Here is a 17,965-nt window from a genome sequence, read left to right as displayed (position 1 = left end):
CCATTTATGTTATTAATTTTAATCTATCTTTATTATTTTATGAGTTATTAAACATCAAAATGGGTCCGGGACTTTATAAACACCCTGTATTTATAACGGGTGAGAGACCTCTGGGTGTCGCAACCAAAAGTTTAGGAGCTACTCTGGCTTAAATTTAAATTTTAGTGGATCCGTTGTTATGTCAGTAAGTTCTTCCTTTTTCTTCTTTGACAAGCCGTCTGATTGATCGTTGTACTCGAACAGATTTTTTATCCTGTCACAGTTTCCACGTCTGGGAAATATTCCCTTATAGTTTTCTTCAATTGAAAATGTATCTTTATCTTTTTACTTCCTTGTACGAAGTAAAAAGGAAGTATTGTAATCGCGAAAAGTTTCAGGCAGTATATTTCAACGAAAATATCAATTTTGACCGCTATCGAATGCAATTTAACGATGTTTTTAGGTGATATCTGTACGTAAGGACAGAATAAAATACTCTTTTCCTTCAAAAAAATTATAAAACTGTTTTAAAATTAATTCTGAAGAGAATTTTTCGTGGCGTCTGTACGAACGTATGTACGTACGTGCCTCGCATAACTCAAAAACGAGTAGCCTCAGAACGTTGAAATTTTGTATATAGGAACTGCTATAACATGTAGATGTGCACCTCGTATTTTGGTTGCAATCGGCCGCACCAAACGTATATAAATATATTTATATATATATATCCACTCTGTTACCCGGCTCAGTGATCTCAGTTTCTTCACTCTTATATGTTTGTAAATTGTACATTTTTTGCTTTAAAAATGATTGAATTATGTTGTTTTTATCTTCCGGTTAAGGATTTTATGCCTTTAGTAAATCTGTGTGCAATATTTTTAGAATTATCAGGAATTTTAAAGTTGTTTAAGTACCGCTAAGCCTGTTTTTAATGGCGGCCATTGATGTTTACATTTGAAACAGGAGACTAGTGGATTTGTTGCCAATCTAGAAAAACTTATTTTCGCAACAACAAAGATAACGCATTCATTTATTATTGCCAATTAAATCATGCTTAATTTTTTCTGGAATTATTTCGAGGAATAAGTGTTTGAGATTTACTTCGTAATTTTTAATATAGAACTGAATTCATTGAATGAGAAATACTCAATCGTCTGTGAAAAACTGTTTCTTTTTTGTTTTGTTTGCTTAATTTCTTTTATACATCATTCTAGCTTTATTATAGTATTTGAATAGAACATGTGGCAACGATTAGATAATTCTATTCTTTAAATGATATAAATTTTGTGCATTATGAGTTATAATATGAACGAAATATATACGTTAACTGTTATATAATTATTGGATTAGTTTCCGTTATATAATTATTATATAAGTTAACTGCTATATAATTATTAATACTGTTAAGTTAATCTAGCGCCAGAGTGTCGCTATGGTAAACAAATACTAGAGTGAATTTTAAAGAATGCATTTATTCTATTGTGGTTTATGCGCTGTCGGCGAATTAGATTTAATTCAATCCAGTAAGTTTAAATGAAATGCAAGAAAAAATGAACTTAATACTCCAATTTAATATTCCAATACAAGGAAGTCATGTGGTGTACACATCAGATTTTTTAGTTAATAATTTCCAGTAAACCAGTGTTATAATTTTATTTTCTTATTTTTCTATTGACTCGCGGAACTCCGGAATTCCATGAATGATTTAAGGAAACTGGGCCGTAATCACCTCGGATAATGAGAACTTGGTTAATAGACTAAATTTTAAAGGATGCAAATTTTAATTTTTGTTCTATGAAATGATCCATCCAAAGACTGAAAGATCAATCACCCATAAATTTCGCAAATGTTACTGATTTTACTGTACCCTTTCTAATGATGGTACATTTTCCCAATTATTTCTTTAAACTGACTGCCGATTCGGTTAACAGAGATTTCATTTGATTAGAAGCCCAATTAACAAAGCTTCTACTACATTTAGGGAGACACAGCTAACAAAAACAAACGTACTGTATCAAGAAAAATCCACTTTTCTATAACAGTACACAAAAGTGCTTCTCGCAGGCAAAAGAAATCCCTAAAACAGTCTTCTGAAGATTATAAAGAAACAATATAGACGACAGGAAAACCACCGTTGAAGTCTAAAAAGTAGTGTGCAACGCTTCTTGATAGATGAATTTAAAGCAATAATGGGGGGGGGGGGGCAAAATCGTTAAAAAATCAATGTGGCCTGGAAATATAGATGTATTTTACATCTTTTGAGGTAAAATTTATGGGTCATTAAAGCGAACAGGTTAATAAAGCAATAAATTCATTATAACAGACTTTTTATAAATGAGTCCGAGGGTACTATTAACATGCTTTAAACTATTATTTAAAAAGTAAAGTAATTACGGGAATTAGCTTCAGAAGCTCGGATTTTCCAGGCACCAACTCTTCTTTATAGCATTATTCCTACTCTAAAAGTTTAAAATAAATAAATTGTTAAAAGGATAAGTATTACTTTATTGTATTTTGGGGTAAAATCCTAGTATGCGGTGCAGCCTTGGCGCGACTTTGAAAATTATCGCCAACACCAAAAATGATCCAAAGAACGTCTATATATATACTATACACTATATACTATGTGTGTATATAACATAGTATATATACTATATGCATAGTATATACTATGTTTAACTATATATTTTCTTTGAATGACCCGTTAACTACTCATCGCAATGTCCCGTTTTTACTGCTCATCATAAAGTCGCCAAAAGTAGCCAAATCCCTTGTGCACCGGATACTAGGATTAAACCTATTTTGGTTTCAAGACAAATATAACCACACTTTTATTTTATGAAATAATACCAAATAAATTTTGCACTGCTCTTTCAATTATAATCATGTTTCTACAAAGAGGATAAATATCGCTACACGCAGAATTACGTGAACGAACATGTACAGAACGAAATTATGATTAACTTAATGTGAAATTACTAAATGATAACTTCTCAAAGTAAAATTTCACATTTTCTATTTATTCCGAAACAGTTCCTGTTCATATTTCTTGCTAGTAATTGCTCATGAGGAAAAACAAAAACGCAGGTAATTTTGCATTAAATAATCTTTTCGTTTAACTTCGCCTTTCGGAAAATTACCACGAATATAATAGGGAAAAAGTAATTAAATTTTTTTAAGAAAACGAAGATTTATGTTGAACTTTTTAGAAAAGCTAAGACAGAATACCGTAACTGAGCAGATTGTTGAAGATTAGAAATGCACATTTATGAGATAAATGTGAAGCATACAGCAGCTAAAAACCGTAATACATCTATTTTAGGTGAATTTTTAAATCCTTTTTTTTATATCCTATAGAATTAACAATTTGGGAATTGCCCATGATGAAAAGTCGGCAATAGAATTTTGGGTGAAGTGCACAATCCCAAACTGCTTGCCGCGTTTACATTATGGTAACTTAGCGATTTTTTGGCGAAATTGGCGATCAACCCTGCTACAGCAACCTGCTAGTTTTGTTTTGGACGCCATTTTGTTTTCACGAAGTAAAACTCTAGCGTACGCGCTGACTTCAGATTGCTTAAGTTTATATAGTTCTATATTTCTTAAGACGCCATTGAAATACTAGTTTAATTTTTAAATCCTTTTTTTTTTTTTTTTTTTTTTTTTTTTTTTTTTATATCCTATGGATTTAACAATTTGGGAATTGCCCATGATGAAAAGTCGGCAATAGAATTTTGGGTGAAGTGCACAATCCCAAACTGCTTGCCGCGTTTTTAAGAATTGCACATACACGGTATCCATGTACACATCGACCTATTTTCACTTAAAAAGTCAAAGAAAATTGACAAAAATGCAATTCTTACTCTTGTAAAAAGCGCCAAACAAATAAGTGGGCGATTCTGCACTTTAGCAGCGAAATTGTTTCTAAGTGCTTATTAGCTAAAATCGCGATCGGAATTTTCCAGAAAATGTCACATTACATATCTTATGATCTTTCATTTCTCTGAGACAAAATAATCTGTGATTCGAACTGTGTACTTCTCAGATTATTGTTTAAGTCCTAGATAGTAACCTCTATCGCCTAACCAAAATGTCGCCAAACTACCTGTTACCATATTCTAAAGATTATCCGTATTTTACATTAATAGGGCATTGACAAATAATGATATAAATTTTCACTTATAACACATAACTATATATTTATAACTAGAGTTACTGTATTATAGGAACGAGAATCCAGAACCATGAGTATTCTCAAAGGGGGCCATGATATTTCGGGAATCGGGTAAAAAATGCGTTTTGTACTGATTAATGTAATGTATAGAAATAGTGTTTTTGTATTATTACATCATCGTGTTCTATAAGCCACTCACAACTGCTCTAAAATTAAAACAAAAAATTAAATTATTTGTCACCAATCTCCCACCCCCTTCAAAATTTTTCACGACTACCCATATCCACTTCATAAAAAATTAATTTAATTAACAGTTAACCACATACATACGTTATACAAGCCTGCATGATAGATGAAGGGTTTAATCCTAGTATATGGTACACACGGGATTTGGCGACATTATTATGAGCAATAAAAGCGATATTCATGATGAGCAGTAAACGGGTCATCTTAGTGGTTAGCGATAATTTTCAAAATAGCGCCCAGGCCCTACCGTAAACTAGACACATTACCGACAAAAGTTGCTATGAAGGAATAGAAAGAAAAAAAAAAAAAAAAATTGACAACAAAATATTCAAGATATTGAAAAAGTAGACTGCATGATCTATTGAAAAATGAGGAGGATATGGAGGGCTGAGATTCTAACTTTTCTGTACATTTTTTTATTAGATGTTTTCTTAAGAAACTCTGTTGGATTTTGAATGGTCGTAAATGCCATTGCATGAATGTTTGGAGTTCGCTTTCAAATTAAAATTTCCTTTATTGTTGACACCTAGAATCGACTTCTGGAGAACAAATCTTGCTCATAGTTGAAAAATTCTTTCTTTTGAAAATGACGCATTTAGCGGAAAAACCATGAAGGTTAGAAACCTAGTTAACTGCACGAGAAAACTGATTAATTAGACTGAAAATTATTCTCATTTAAAAATCTGGCGCAAAGCTGCAGAATTATTTTATAAATCTAGGATAACTGGTAAATCCTACTTAGCACATAAACTCTGTCAACAATCGCATCAAAGACTTTTTTATTACTCAGAATATAGAAGCAAAACTGTTCTTTTTAAAAGCACAAACAGAAAATACCACTATCTAAGAAATCGCAACTGAAATTTATTTGCCGAAATTAAAATTATTACTGTAATAATGAAGGTTATTAAAATATTATAGAAAACTAGCTCCTGTTGTGATGAAAATTATTTGAATATAAATGAAAATTAATTTTTGATTTGCGCAAGATAAAACACACATTCACTTGCATTTTCATAAAAGCTTTCTGAAAAGAGCACAAAAAGGATGATATAAGTTTCTTATTGCCCCTCATCGGTATTTTATAGATTCAGAGATTATGTCTGAAGGTTACAGTATAGTTTATAAGAACGTAATTTCTGAGGATGTACAAAGTAAAAATAAAGCATGGACAAGTTTTATTATTTACACCCATCATTTTTCTATCCGTATTGACAAACGAGACGGTTTCACTATACAAGATATAATGTCAAAACGAAATGACTTTGAGGACATTCAAATGGCACTCTATTCCATTCTGAGAACATCTATTTTACTTTTACAACCAAATAAAATATATTATAAAAAATAAAGTTTCATCTCTTTATAATTTTGTGCTTGAATTCAAAAAAAGTAAACATTTTAAACCGTATTACAAAAATAAAATAAAAAAAAAAAATAAAAACAGAAAGCCATATTAATTTTGCATTTGAGCCATGAAATGTGCCCAAAACGAATGTTAAATTTTACTGGTTATTAAATACATCAAACTAAATAATTTTATCTTAAATTTATAATTTTCTTAATTAATAATCTTACGCAAATTAGCATTATCATCCACTTAAAATGATAATCAGAATACGTACATTGTTTCTTGGCAAACAAAAGTATGATTGTATATTCAGAATTAGAGGAAACAAATCTGATTATAATTACTAAACAACTAAATTAAACTAATAAACAACTAAATTAAACATAACCGATAGAAAAACGCTTACCATACCTTATTTACGTTAAGATATGTCTCAGAGATCATACTGACCTTGGATACTAACGGGAACGGGAGTTCTGTATTGCCAACGGCTTCGAAGTACGCAACGGTCACTGGTCGCCATCAGAAAGTTGCTCTCTTGGCAACAAGTGCCTGTTAATTTCTTCATACGATTTGTTCTCATTATTTCTAACATAAAGAATACAGTTTCAGTTGATTTCATTTCATATGTAGTTATTCCAAAGTAATATCCCAGTGTCTGAGTGAAATAACGAGTGTGACCTTCAAATGAACCATATAAGGGCATACAGTGGCGCCCCGCAAGCAATTGGTAGAATAAACAGTTTGTAATATTTTATCCGTTATTTGCATCTGGACCAATAGCAGATTAACATATTTCAAACCTTATATTCCCCCCCGCTTGCATCTTTTCGCAGATGACTAATTCTTTGAAATCTTGATTTATAAAAATTTAATGAAAAATAATTATTTTAATTCTAACGAGAAAAATTTTTGGAGGATAATAAGAACAGAGAAAATTCCAACTATTCCCTTATTACCACTCCTTCACTGTTACCTATAACTGCCAAATTTAAATCCTGGAAGCTCTACGATTTCAAGCAATGGATGAAATCTGAATTCTAAATCGAACAAATTTTTAAATGAATTCTGTGTAATCTTACACCGACTAATGCATCAAAGGACATTAAAATAGATGTATCGGAACGTACTTTTCTACTCTCTAACAATAATTTTTATTACTGAAATTAAGTTTTATTACTGCTCTGAACAAGACCTTTGTCTTTCAATTCTCTATAAGAGCTTTCATGATTTCATAGAACAGTATGCAACATTTTTTGGATGTAAATATATGACTGAGAATCTCGATTTCTTGAATTATGTTTCAATACTTTTTATATGTACCTAAATAACTAACACTATTTAAGTGCGCAGTAGTATCCAATTTGTTCTGCCAAAATATGTTTATTCTGGTGTCTGGGAAGATTTACTGCAATTTTTCAAGAGCAGTTTGATGAAAATTTCATTAAATCGAGTCTTCGATAACTTGAAAATTTTTATTATGCTCTTTTCAAGTTTGACATACTGAAGCTTGATTTGTGGTAAGTTAACAGCAAATTAGACTGATGTTTTCAGATTGTGATTTTTTTTTTTTCTCTTTGTTAAAATTATTTTAACTGTAAATAAACAACCTGATAGCTTCTTAAACTAATATAAATATACTCTGGTGGTGTGGTGTAGTGGTGTATTTAATTATGTCAAAGCACACTAGGGCTATCTGCCTAAGAGCAGGGATGCCTTTCGTGGAGGACTTTCTAAGGGAAACTGGCTCGTATACACGTTACACATGGGGAAAACCACGAAAATACCCATGCAGCCAGCCCGTTCGCGGGATTCGAACCTCGGACCGAACTACCAGTGTTCAGCGACTTTACCGCTCGACCGCTGGTGGGCCTTAAATATAGTCTGGATAATTCCGGTTGCGGATTATACAGTTTGCGTCAGCGGCGGTACCCACGGCACTCAGGGCTACGCGACAAGTCTGCAAGTCAGCATGCTCCAAAAAACATTGGCCCACCAGCGGCCGAGCAGTTAAGTCGGTGAACACTGGTAGTTCGGCCCGAGGTTCGAATCCTGCGAACGGGCTGGCTGCATGGGTGTTTTCGTGGTTTTCCCCATGTGTAACGTGTATACGAGCCAGTTTCCCTTAGAAAGTCCTTCACGAAGGCATCCCTCCCCTTAGACAGATAGCCCTAGTGTGCTTTGCCATAATTAAATACACCACCAAAAAACATTGAACTGCGTCTTTATGTTTAATTCCAAGGATTAGCTCGTGTTTTCATAATTCTTCCTTAATGAAATTCTGAAATAGGAACTGTATTGGATGCAATGTGTACGAAGTAGCAAACTTTTCGTCGCAAACTAATAACACTTGTTCGATCATGAAGAAATGTTTTTCCTAATATGGAAATCGGATATTTATCTAAGTGTAAAAAAATCATTACATGTCAGAAAAGTGAAAATGTAAAAGTCTTCGAATGTCGGTTGGAAAAACATTGAGGAATGATTTCATGGCGATTCTATTGAGCTGGACTGTCAGCGCAAAGGGTATTCGAATACAATGATGCAAGAGCATTTCGAAGAATACGCAGCAAGAATTGACAAATATTTAAACGTTCTCAAAAGTTAGTAAAACTACTGATTTTTTAAAGAAACTAACACATACAATATGCATGAAAATTGTCAGTTTTGTAATATCCATGCTTTTTAGTTATCAGTGTTTTGCTTCTCCTACAATTAGACTGGATAACAGAGACCCTCTATTTCAAAGGTTAGTTTTTAATTTCGATCATAGATGGCAGCACAAGGTATTTGCCAATAACACGAGATCCTAGTAAAATATTTATGTATTTCCTACTTCCGCCCATTTTTCATTTTAACTTTTTATGTCATTATATAACGTAATTTTGCTTCGAGTTAAAAGAAATAAGAAATTAAAATATACAAATTTTAAAACTGATAATTCATTACTTTGCTGTACTAAACATTGCTCAGTGCTTTGTTTCAACGATAATTAAGGAAGCACTTCCGGAGAGAACCCGGTGAATGTAAACATTGCCAAATTTGGCGATAATAGTTAAAATCTGGTAACCCAGCGGATTCAACCTATTCGCTTGTTGCAACCATTCATCTTGCGTCCATTTTGTTTCGTTATCACTGTGGTTCTTCGCATTTGCAGATTTCTATTATTCTTCTTTTATTTATTACTTTTTTTCTTAATTTTTTAACAACGAATAGATAGAAATATTTTCGTAGATCCCGGTTCTCGGTTCGGGATGAAAGGAAGAAAATAAAGCGGGAGGGGTGAATGCTAATTTGTAACACGGCTGTTCACGTTGTGTTCTTAATTATTAACAGCTGTACGCACGCAGAACCATGAGGTTCGAAACGCTCAAATAATTCGTTTTCGTACTCCGCAAAAATGTGCGTTTTAAATAATTAAGTAATGCTTTTATTTTTATTATTGTTTATTCTCACCTAAAACTATGATAATAAATCAATTTTTAAAAAAATTGATTGATTGGCGTAAAATTGTAACAATATATTGTTAATGCTTTTCTTAAAATAACCTTTCAGAGGATGGCAGGTGTGACATAAATAGATTATTAAATTTTAATAATAAATACTATTTATTACTGATTATCTGTGACAGAATAGTTTGATGTATTCCCATGGTCATAAAAATTAGCAAACCACTGCTGGTGTAAGGAATATAGTTCAAATGACTCTTGAAAAGTAATGAAATGTGTAATGTTCAAGTTTTATTAACAATGCTACTGAAGAAAATTTGATTACTGTTGAAGGTTATTAGTATTGTGAAATAAATTATGAAAAGGATGGGTATTTGTTTCAATGTAAATTGCTTTAACCTGCATGCAAGTAACATAAAAAAAAAAAAAAAAAATACTGAAAACTGTTAATCAGACTTCATACACATTTCTGCACACAGAAATTAAGGACCATTAATGAAAAAAAATTCAGGACCTATGAGTAAACGCGAACTGAATAAATTCAATTAAAAATATTAGCGATGCCTGCATTTCACATTTGTAATACCATCCTAAAAATAAAATAGATCCATAAGTAGTATGTATTATTACTAAACATGAATTAACATAATTATTAATAAGTTTGAAAATGAAATAAACTTTAAGTAATTGATCAAGTAGCATTAAATATTTTACACTTATAATAGTTGGGCATATTTGAAAGAAGTGACATTTACATTTTACTAACTTTATGTAACTTTTTTTTTGTCTCATAATGTCACATACTTGGTCAGGCTAGCGGTTTAGTAAGTAGCAGGTTGATTTTATGTCAAATGGCATAGGTTAAAATGAGAAGTATCATAATCAGCAAAATTCATAACAAAAGTTAATAATTTAATAATTAATTTCTGTTTAAATTTAATACCAATTTATTTCCGTATATCACGTTTAACCTGTTAGTTTTACATCTACATGCTTATTATCTGTGAATTTTTACTACCATATGCTTAATATATTGTTTAGTCTGCTAACTAGAATTTACATGCACTAAAAATCACGTTTACAAAGTATCACGTTTACGGCTCGCCTCAAGCGTCGATGAAACGCGAGCTTGGCGAGTAAAAATGGAACGGCGCCAACGGGTTCGCTCCCGAAGCGCCAACGGGTTCTCTGCGGATGAAAACCCATAATTAATGTTTAAAATCAATTATTTTATATTTAGTTTTTATTCGAGTGCTTATATTGTTTCTATTTAAGGAATAATTTTTAATTATGCCATTGTCATATATACTTACTTTTTAATTATGTCACGTTTAATTTCATTCAGTGCTTTTATTATCCATTCACCCACTATTTCTAGACCGACATGATATATTTCGAAAAAAGCTTGTGCGTTATAGGGCGAATATACTTAAAAATTAAAGAATGTAGTGTGAAGTTATAGGTGCGCACTATACGTCGGAATAATACGGTACATAGTATATCAAATATTTTCACACAAATAAATTCATAAATTACATTGGTGCTTCAATAAATTGCAAATTAATAAAATTCAACATTAGTGAAAATGCTTGCAATTTTTATTATTCCCTGATATGCTTTGACAATATTGCGTGATACTGGATAGGGCTCAGAGCCGGTGCAATCAGTATGCTACACCTAGCAACAGTTAACAGCGGTAAAATTTTTAGAGCAATTTAAATACTATTCAGTAAAAAAAGGAATTTATTTTTATGCAATGAATAATTCCAAAGAGGCTGTTATAAGTCTTCTTATTTTGTTTCATTTATTTTTGTGTAGTTTATAAAGTAAATTGTGTATTATAAATAACGTATAAAAATTAAATTATGAAATTATTTAAAATATACTAAAAGAATTTAAACATATAGCCACAGCTTAAAAAACACAATATGAAATTGGATCTTTTTCATTATAGAACAACATGGAGATAAACTTAACAAATATGTAATGGCTAAGAAGGGGCAAGATGGGGCGTTTGTTCCCGGGAGCAACATTCAGGGCGCTCTAAATTGATACTACGAAATTTTAGAACCAAACGTTTTCCACTCTGGCAAAGAGGAAGTAGAGCGAACTTCGGGTCAGGCAAAATGGAGTTTGCGATGCAGGTACCCGCGGCAGACAGCGCTACCCCAACAGAACTTTTGTAGCCGAATTTCGAATAATTATAGTTCATAATTAATGGAAAAGTTCATAACGAAGAACATAAGGTATAAGTCTTGTCTGGAGGATAAGCAAAAGTTTGTAGCAGTTGCAGAAAAGTCGAGCAGAAGAGAAGCGGACAGAGACTAAGCTAGGCCGAACTACCAGTAGCCTAGAAGGTCGAGGTGGTCTACGAGCGAAGGTAAGTGCGAATATGATGGTAAAAAAGAAATGCCCTTTATTGCAACAGTTCATGCAATTAAAATGTCAACATAGATTTAAAGTTCGTTAGCTGCAGAATGTTCTTCCTAAGCTGCAGAATGTTCTATAGCTGCAGAATGTTCTTTCCTATTGAAAACAAAAGTTCAGAAGGTGCAAGTGGCCAAACAAAATACATACAAAGATAAATATGAAGATACCATATACATACATATAAATAATTTTTATATTTTTTAGTTAATTTAGTTTTTTTTTTTATCATTTTTTGGTATAGTATATTTTTTGGGGGGGGATATTTTTTTTTAAATTTATAAGCACAAACATGGATACACAAGCTCAAATACACATATATTACAATATAGGCAGGAAGCTAGGAAATCAAGAATCACATCCTCTATAGTAATCCACGGAAAGCACTTAAAAGCAGTCAAAAACACTTCTCCAGAAAAGCAAAAAGCAAAACGATATAGTTAGGCAGAGTAATTAACTCAATAAGTAAATATCGAAAGTAAATCTTCAGCTATTCATGCAATACAATAAGTTTAATAAATTATTTTATATATATATTTTATATTTAAGTTCAATTAACTACTGTAATTGCTACTAATAATAAAATAAAATAATTTATTGAAATATGGCTTTCATAGGTGCACTTTAGAAGAAAATTAGCATAGCATATTAATCCAAAGAAAATATGTGTTATAAATAGCTTGCATTAAATAAATATAAGCTATTTTGAAGGAAGAATCAAATACAGAATTATTCGGATACTGATAATTATTACGAATGCTTTGAATTTTATATTACACACTGATATTTGTTGAACTGTTGGCTGATTATGAAGGAAAAAAACCTATATAAACAAAATAATACGTGAGGGGAAAGAACAGAAGTACAAATAAATTTAATATTTTATATACGAAAAATAAAAAAAGAACTGTCAGAAGTGGGATTCGAACCCACGCCCACATTCGTGGACCAGAACTCTCAACCCCAGTCCTACTGGGAAGGTAAACCTTGAGTCTGGCGCCTTAGACCGCTCGGCCATCCTGACACACTACCGAGAAGTAAAATTTTATTATAAAACCAAACTATCCTGAAATGGCGCAATTATTATTTAAATTACTATTGCATTTAAGTATTATTTTAATCAGAAATTCTGAAAAATATGAGATTATATGATTAGATATTCGTCAGTAATGAATCTTTGACTTAATGTAGCTTTTAAGCTTTTGTTACTCAGCATCAATGGCGCCATCTACTGATAATTACACTTCAGTGCGCCTCATTTTTTAAAACCAGCAAGTGGTTTATTATACATTCTACTATAGAGATCTTTTTAAGTCGTATCTTTTAAATATATATATATATATATATGTATATTAGATTAACCCTATAAGGTCCACAATCCTGATTATTCCATAAAAGGTTTTGGAAATGCCACTATTCAAGTTGTATTATTGATCAACAAATTATCGGCCTTATAATTAATGTAAGCATCGTAAAAGTAGCATCTGCCACATAAGTAATGCAAGTCTGTTTCTATTCTCAAAGAATTTAGAAATATGAACGATACAGCTTAATACTGAAGAGCCTGAAACTTTGTCAGTAGTAATAATAGAATGAAGTGCAAAAGCAAGGGGGAGGACTTGTTGCTGATAATAAAATTTGTGTTTCTTTAATTAGTTGCGTATTTCCACACATCTTGATCAACTTAAAATTCTGATGAAGCATAAAAAGGTGTACTTTTGAGGCTGATGATCTGCAAATTTTTAATGATAAACGGCTTCGAACATCAGAAGATTTAACAGAGGGAAAAAACTGTATTGAATATTCTTTTAATATACTTGAAAATAATGTTGGGTGACTAGAAAGCAAATCGTGTTCATAAACACTTATTATTAAAATCGGTTTATTTATTCGACTTCCACATTTTTATATATAGTTGATAAGTTGCATATACTCATTTGTGAATTCAAATTAAAATTTAGAGTGCTTGAGAAAATTAGATAATTTCATCTAATTTTGTGTGCTTTTTTTTTAACAGAGATAGAACTTACATATTGTTTCCCTGACAGAAAATTATCTAACAATCAATAAATACACATAAAAGAAATATTTGATATTATTAAAATTACGCATGTCTGATTCATGGCTTAATTTCTAAAATTGGTAGGGCTGGTGTTCCATGGAAGGTCATGTAGCAATGACTAAAAAATTAATGACAGAAAATTAAGTAATGAATAAGATACCGAAACTTATCTTAGTACATCCCCAAACAGAATTACAATTTCATCCAAGAAGAACGGGAACCAGGTTCTAACAAAATGTAAAGTTATAAAAGTATTGAAAAACTGATCCACTCTAATGAAAGGTTAAACTTTCATATCTACCACCATACGATGCACCCCGAGAATGTGATACTCAGACTATTTAACTAAGTAATGAAACTGAAACGAGGGTTTTCGCATTAGCGTCCCATGCAATAAATAAATGTCTTGATGCCCACGAAGGCTTACTTCCTGGCACTAAAACCATGGAGGACCTAGTGAGTTTTGAACCACTACTAAAAGCACGAACTAAAATCCGTGTGTGTGAAATAAACATGGGGGCTGTCACAAAACAGCAGCTCCCAGCACATTTCCAAGGTGTTCGCTATTATTAACAGATTTGAAATGTGTGCAGTTCGAAAGTTCGATGAACATTGAAAAGCTACAGCAAAGACTGTGGGATAGAATTTTGAGAAAAAAAAAAATCATTCATGAAACATACAAAAAACAAATTAATTTATTCTCAAGTTGTCAAAGAACTTTTGGCTATAATTTAGTGATTAAAACACATAAATAATTAGAAAATTCCTTTTGCATATTAAAAATAAAGAAATATGCAGTATGCACCTCATTTTTTTTATACGTCATCAGCACAGCTCAATATTCTACATGATTTGTTATTGAATTTTGTTTTAATTTATTCCACCTTCCTTTTAAAAGCTTAGTAAGAAACTGGCACAACATGAAATAAAACTGATAAAATATATGCTTTGCCCTCTGTTCTCATGAAATTAAGTCACTGCATACCTTTGCCATGCTTTCCAAATGACGCACGTCAGGTTACATTTTCAGCTCTTGGTTTTTTATAAATAAACTTTGTTTTTGTTTTTGAAGAAAGGGCATAAAGTATTTCATAACTACTTACATGTGTTTAATAACTAAATTTTCTTCCACATGTCATATTTTGTAATTTTATACTTTTGACATACTTGTCTAGAAAGATATTATAGAAGTACTGACCTGATTACTGCCTAAGCTTACAAGGCCTGCGTCCTCAAATCATTCTATAATTCTTCAAAATCTATTTTTTTCCTCTCATTAAAAGACACAAAGTGGGATTTTAAGGCCCTGAGAAAGATTTACCGAGCTTATAGTTTCAGCACTTTTTTAATGCTTTTGCAACTTTCATTAAATTTTATTGGATAGTGACAACTGTAGTAACATGAAAATTGAACATGTTTTTAACGAGTCCACAAGAAACACTTTTTACATGAGTAAAGCTCATTTGTTCTCCATACTTTTATAGAGTAATTATTTACCAATGGCATTACATAGTGTGAAGTATGTGAACTGTGCTGACAAGCAGTTATGTTCAAAAGACTTATAAAATAAAAATAAGTGGTTTAGGTTTGAAAAGATCCTCAAGATGGAGTGTAAAAATCCGAAAAAGTGGCAACTTATGAATGAGACTGATTCAGAAAGTTATGATGAAAATGAATATTATAAACATAGCACACCAAAAAAGAAAGGTGATTAAATATACTGATGAAAATTAAAAAAAAACTGATTTTGGCATACAAAGTATTTATTAACCTGTCAAGTTTTTTAGTGGCTAGTTTTGCTGTTGTTAAAGAGTTAACCAGGTTGGGCTGAAACACCATTTGCCACAACTTTTTTAAGAAATGAAAAAAGGAAAGTGAAACAAGTTATACTTTAAGCAGATAAATAACTTTTGATAAAGATTTAAAGGTGACATTTAAACAATCCTACACAGCAAATTTTTACTTTGTACATCATTAATACAAAATTCTGAATTTTTTTAAAAGTATATAATAAATATATACTAGAAACAATTACAAATCATGTATAAATTAATAAAAAATTAGTAAATAACACATACAATAACTTTAAAATATCTGCATTTTATGAGCAATGTCTGCAACTTCTCCAAAAATTATGGAACATTTAACATGCACTGCAGATATTTTATGGGACCTCCAACTGTGCCATAATGTTTTAGAAAACAGAACATCCTTAGCAACATCATCATCAGTATACATGCTAATTCAGGATATGCATGAAGTAAGAGTTTATAAGGTATTTTCTCCCTTCTTACCCCATGCCTGTGTAATTGAAACCACATGCAGCTAGCAGTCAGGAGATCTAGAGTTCAAATCCCGAGGGGGGCAGTGCACAATGTTTCCCACTTCAATAAAGCTAATGATTCTACAGTGGTTTTTGAACTAAAATGTGGTTCATCCCCACCAGGATTTGGCAGTAGGGTCTCTGCCTCTTCAATCACCTTTAAAGTGGCTGGCAGTCAGGGGATCTGAAGATTGAATGATAGCATGCAGATTGCACATTTTTCATGTTTCTTGCTTCGATAAATCTAATGACTCCACAGGATAAGGCTTCCTAACTAAATAAGATATGCACTTTTTTCTGTTGATATGCCCCTGAAGACAACATGTACAATTAAAAAAAAGTTTTAAATGTATTTCTTAAATTAGATGGTTTGCACTTTTTGAAGCTATCTAAGTTGATTTGAAAGAATGCATAACTGCTTTTTGATTAAAAAGCAATTATTATCATTTTTTTTTTAACCTAACACTACTTCGTTCTTCTATAATTTCATATTCAAACTTAAAACCTTCTAGCATTTTCTATTTTGTTTTGTTCTTATTTGACACATTTGCATAGTTACATAAACTATTTAAAATACTGAATTATCAAATGAAACTTAAGTCTTCTAATAATATTGTTACGAATTTGGTATTTAAAAAGCTAATGTTAGTTCAATTACAAATTAAATGGTTTTATTTCTCGCGCAGTGCAGCGCGTGACGAATATTAAAAGAAAGCTAAGCCGGAAAATTGAAAATACAAGAGCGCGTGCATTAAATAAATAAATATCTCTTTTTGATTTCGAGAAAGTACTGGAAAATTCTAGCGCATGATTTTAAAATCTTATAAAAGGAGGAAAACATCTCAGTTTGTAGTAGTTGCTTAGAAAACTGCTCTTGTTGATTGTAGCGAATTCACGGATTAGCGTTCTTTAGCAGTTTTGAATTACGTTCTATTGGACATTTGAGTAGTTAAAAGATAACTACTGTGAGATATTGTAATACTGCATGATAATTTGAGAAAATTTAAGCATTTTTGTTGTGATAATAATAAATTTTTGTTCATTTTTCATCGGACTTGTGCATTCATTTCATAACGAACCCGTACACACGCAACAATTTTTGGTGTCAGAAGTGGGGTTTGAATGCCAATAACAAGAGCAATGGAAGAGCAATTAAGGCAGTTGATCTCAACCTTTGCCTCGTTGAAAGAAGATATGAAATCTAATCAGGAAAGGATTGAAGCAGGACAAGAATCCGTTAAGGAAGAGATGAAGGCCATTCAAGCTGGTCAATTAACTTTTAAAGATGAAATAAAAGCCGTACAAGTAAAGATTGAAGAAAGTCAATGCGAAATGAAAAGAGAAATTTCCTGCATAATAGAAACCAAATTCGATGCTATGGAAGGCAGAATAGATGTGGTTGAAAATAAAGTTGGGCAAATTGAAGAAAAAGTTTCTTCCGTAAAAGTTCAAATTGAAGAAAGAGTTTCTTCGGTGAAAGAAGAAATAGAAGAAAGAGTTTCTTCTGTAAAAGACCATATAGAAGAGCGAGTTTCTGCCGTCGAGCAACAAATTGATAATAGGGTTTCAGCCGTTGCGAAAGAAGTTGACACTTTAAAGAAGAGCATAGCGAACAAAAGAAGCAATTCTGAGGGTTTTAAATTCTTACCGATGCCTGCTCGTCCATCTCTGAAGCTATCCACATATGATGGGAAGACATCCTGGCAAGTGTATAAAACACAATTTTGTATCGTTTCGGATGCGAATGGATGGGATTCCCAAACTAAGGCCTGTCATCTCGCCACTTCTCTGAGAGCAGACGTAGCGGATATCCTGCAGACGCTTCCAGGAAACCAAAGACTTGACTTCGAAGCTTTATCCGGTGCATTGGAGCTGCGCTATGGCGAGAAATGTTTAAAAGACTACAGCAGATTTCAATTAAAATCCCGTCAACAGAAGCCCACCGAAACACTTC

General features: G+C 32.0%; 1 protein-coding gene and 1 non-coding gene across 2 annotated transcripts in view; both read right to left on the bottom strand.

The window, feature by feature from the left end:
* The window catches only part of LOC118181461 (putative RNA-binding protein 46), a 58,531-nt gene extending 52,033 nt beyond the window's left edge, over window positions 1-6,498 (bottom strand). The window contains exon 1 of the mRNA XM_085818023.1: window positions 6,162-6,498. Within this exon, the coding sequence (XP_085674149.1) occupies window positions 6,162-6,194 (33 nt within the window). The 5' untranslated portion in view covers window positions 6,195-6,498. The remainder of the gene's footprint in view (window positions 1-6,161) is intronic.
* Window positions 6,499-12,534: 6,036 nt separating this feature from the next.
* On the bottom strand, window positions 12,535-12,650 carry TRNAL-CAA (transfer RNA leucine (anticodon CAA)). Its single transcript has 2 exons — window positions 12,613-12,650; window positions 12,535-12,580 (listed from the first exon to the last, which is right to left on the bottom strand). It is a non-coding gene; the product is annotated as a tRNA-Leu (tRNA).
* Window positions 12,651-17,965: the final 5,315 nt, after the last annotated feature.

This window comes from Stegodyphus dumicola, chromosome 6, assembly GCF_044657685.1.
Source record: "Stegodyphus dumicola isolate Sdum_Otavi_A_Nest chromosome 6, ASM4465768v1".
Classification (NCBI taxonomy): domain Eukaryota; kingdom Metazoa; phylum Arthropoda; class Arachnida; order Araneae; family Eresidae; genus Stegodyphus; species Stegodyphus dumicola.
Note: the sequence above shows the minus strand (reverse complement) of the source record. Positions and strands in the feature narration are given on the sequence as shown.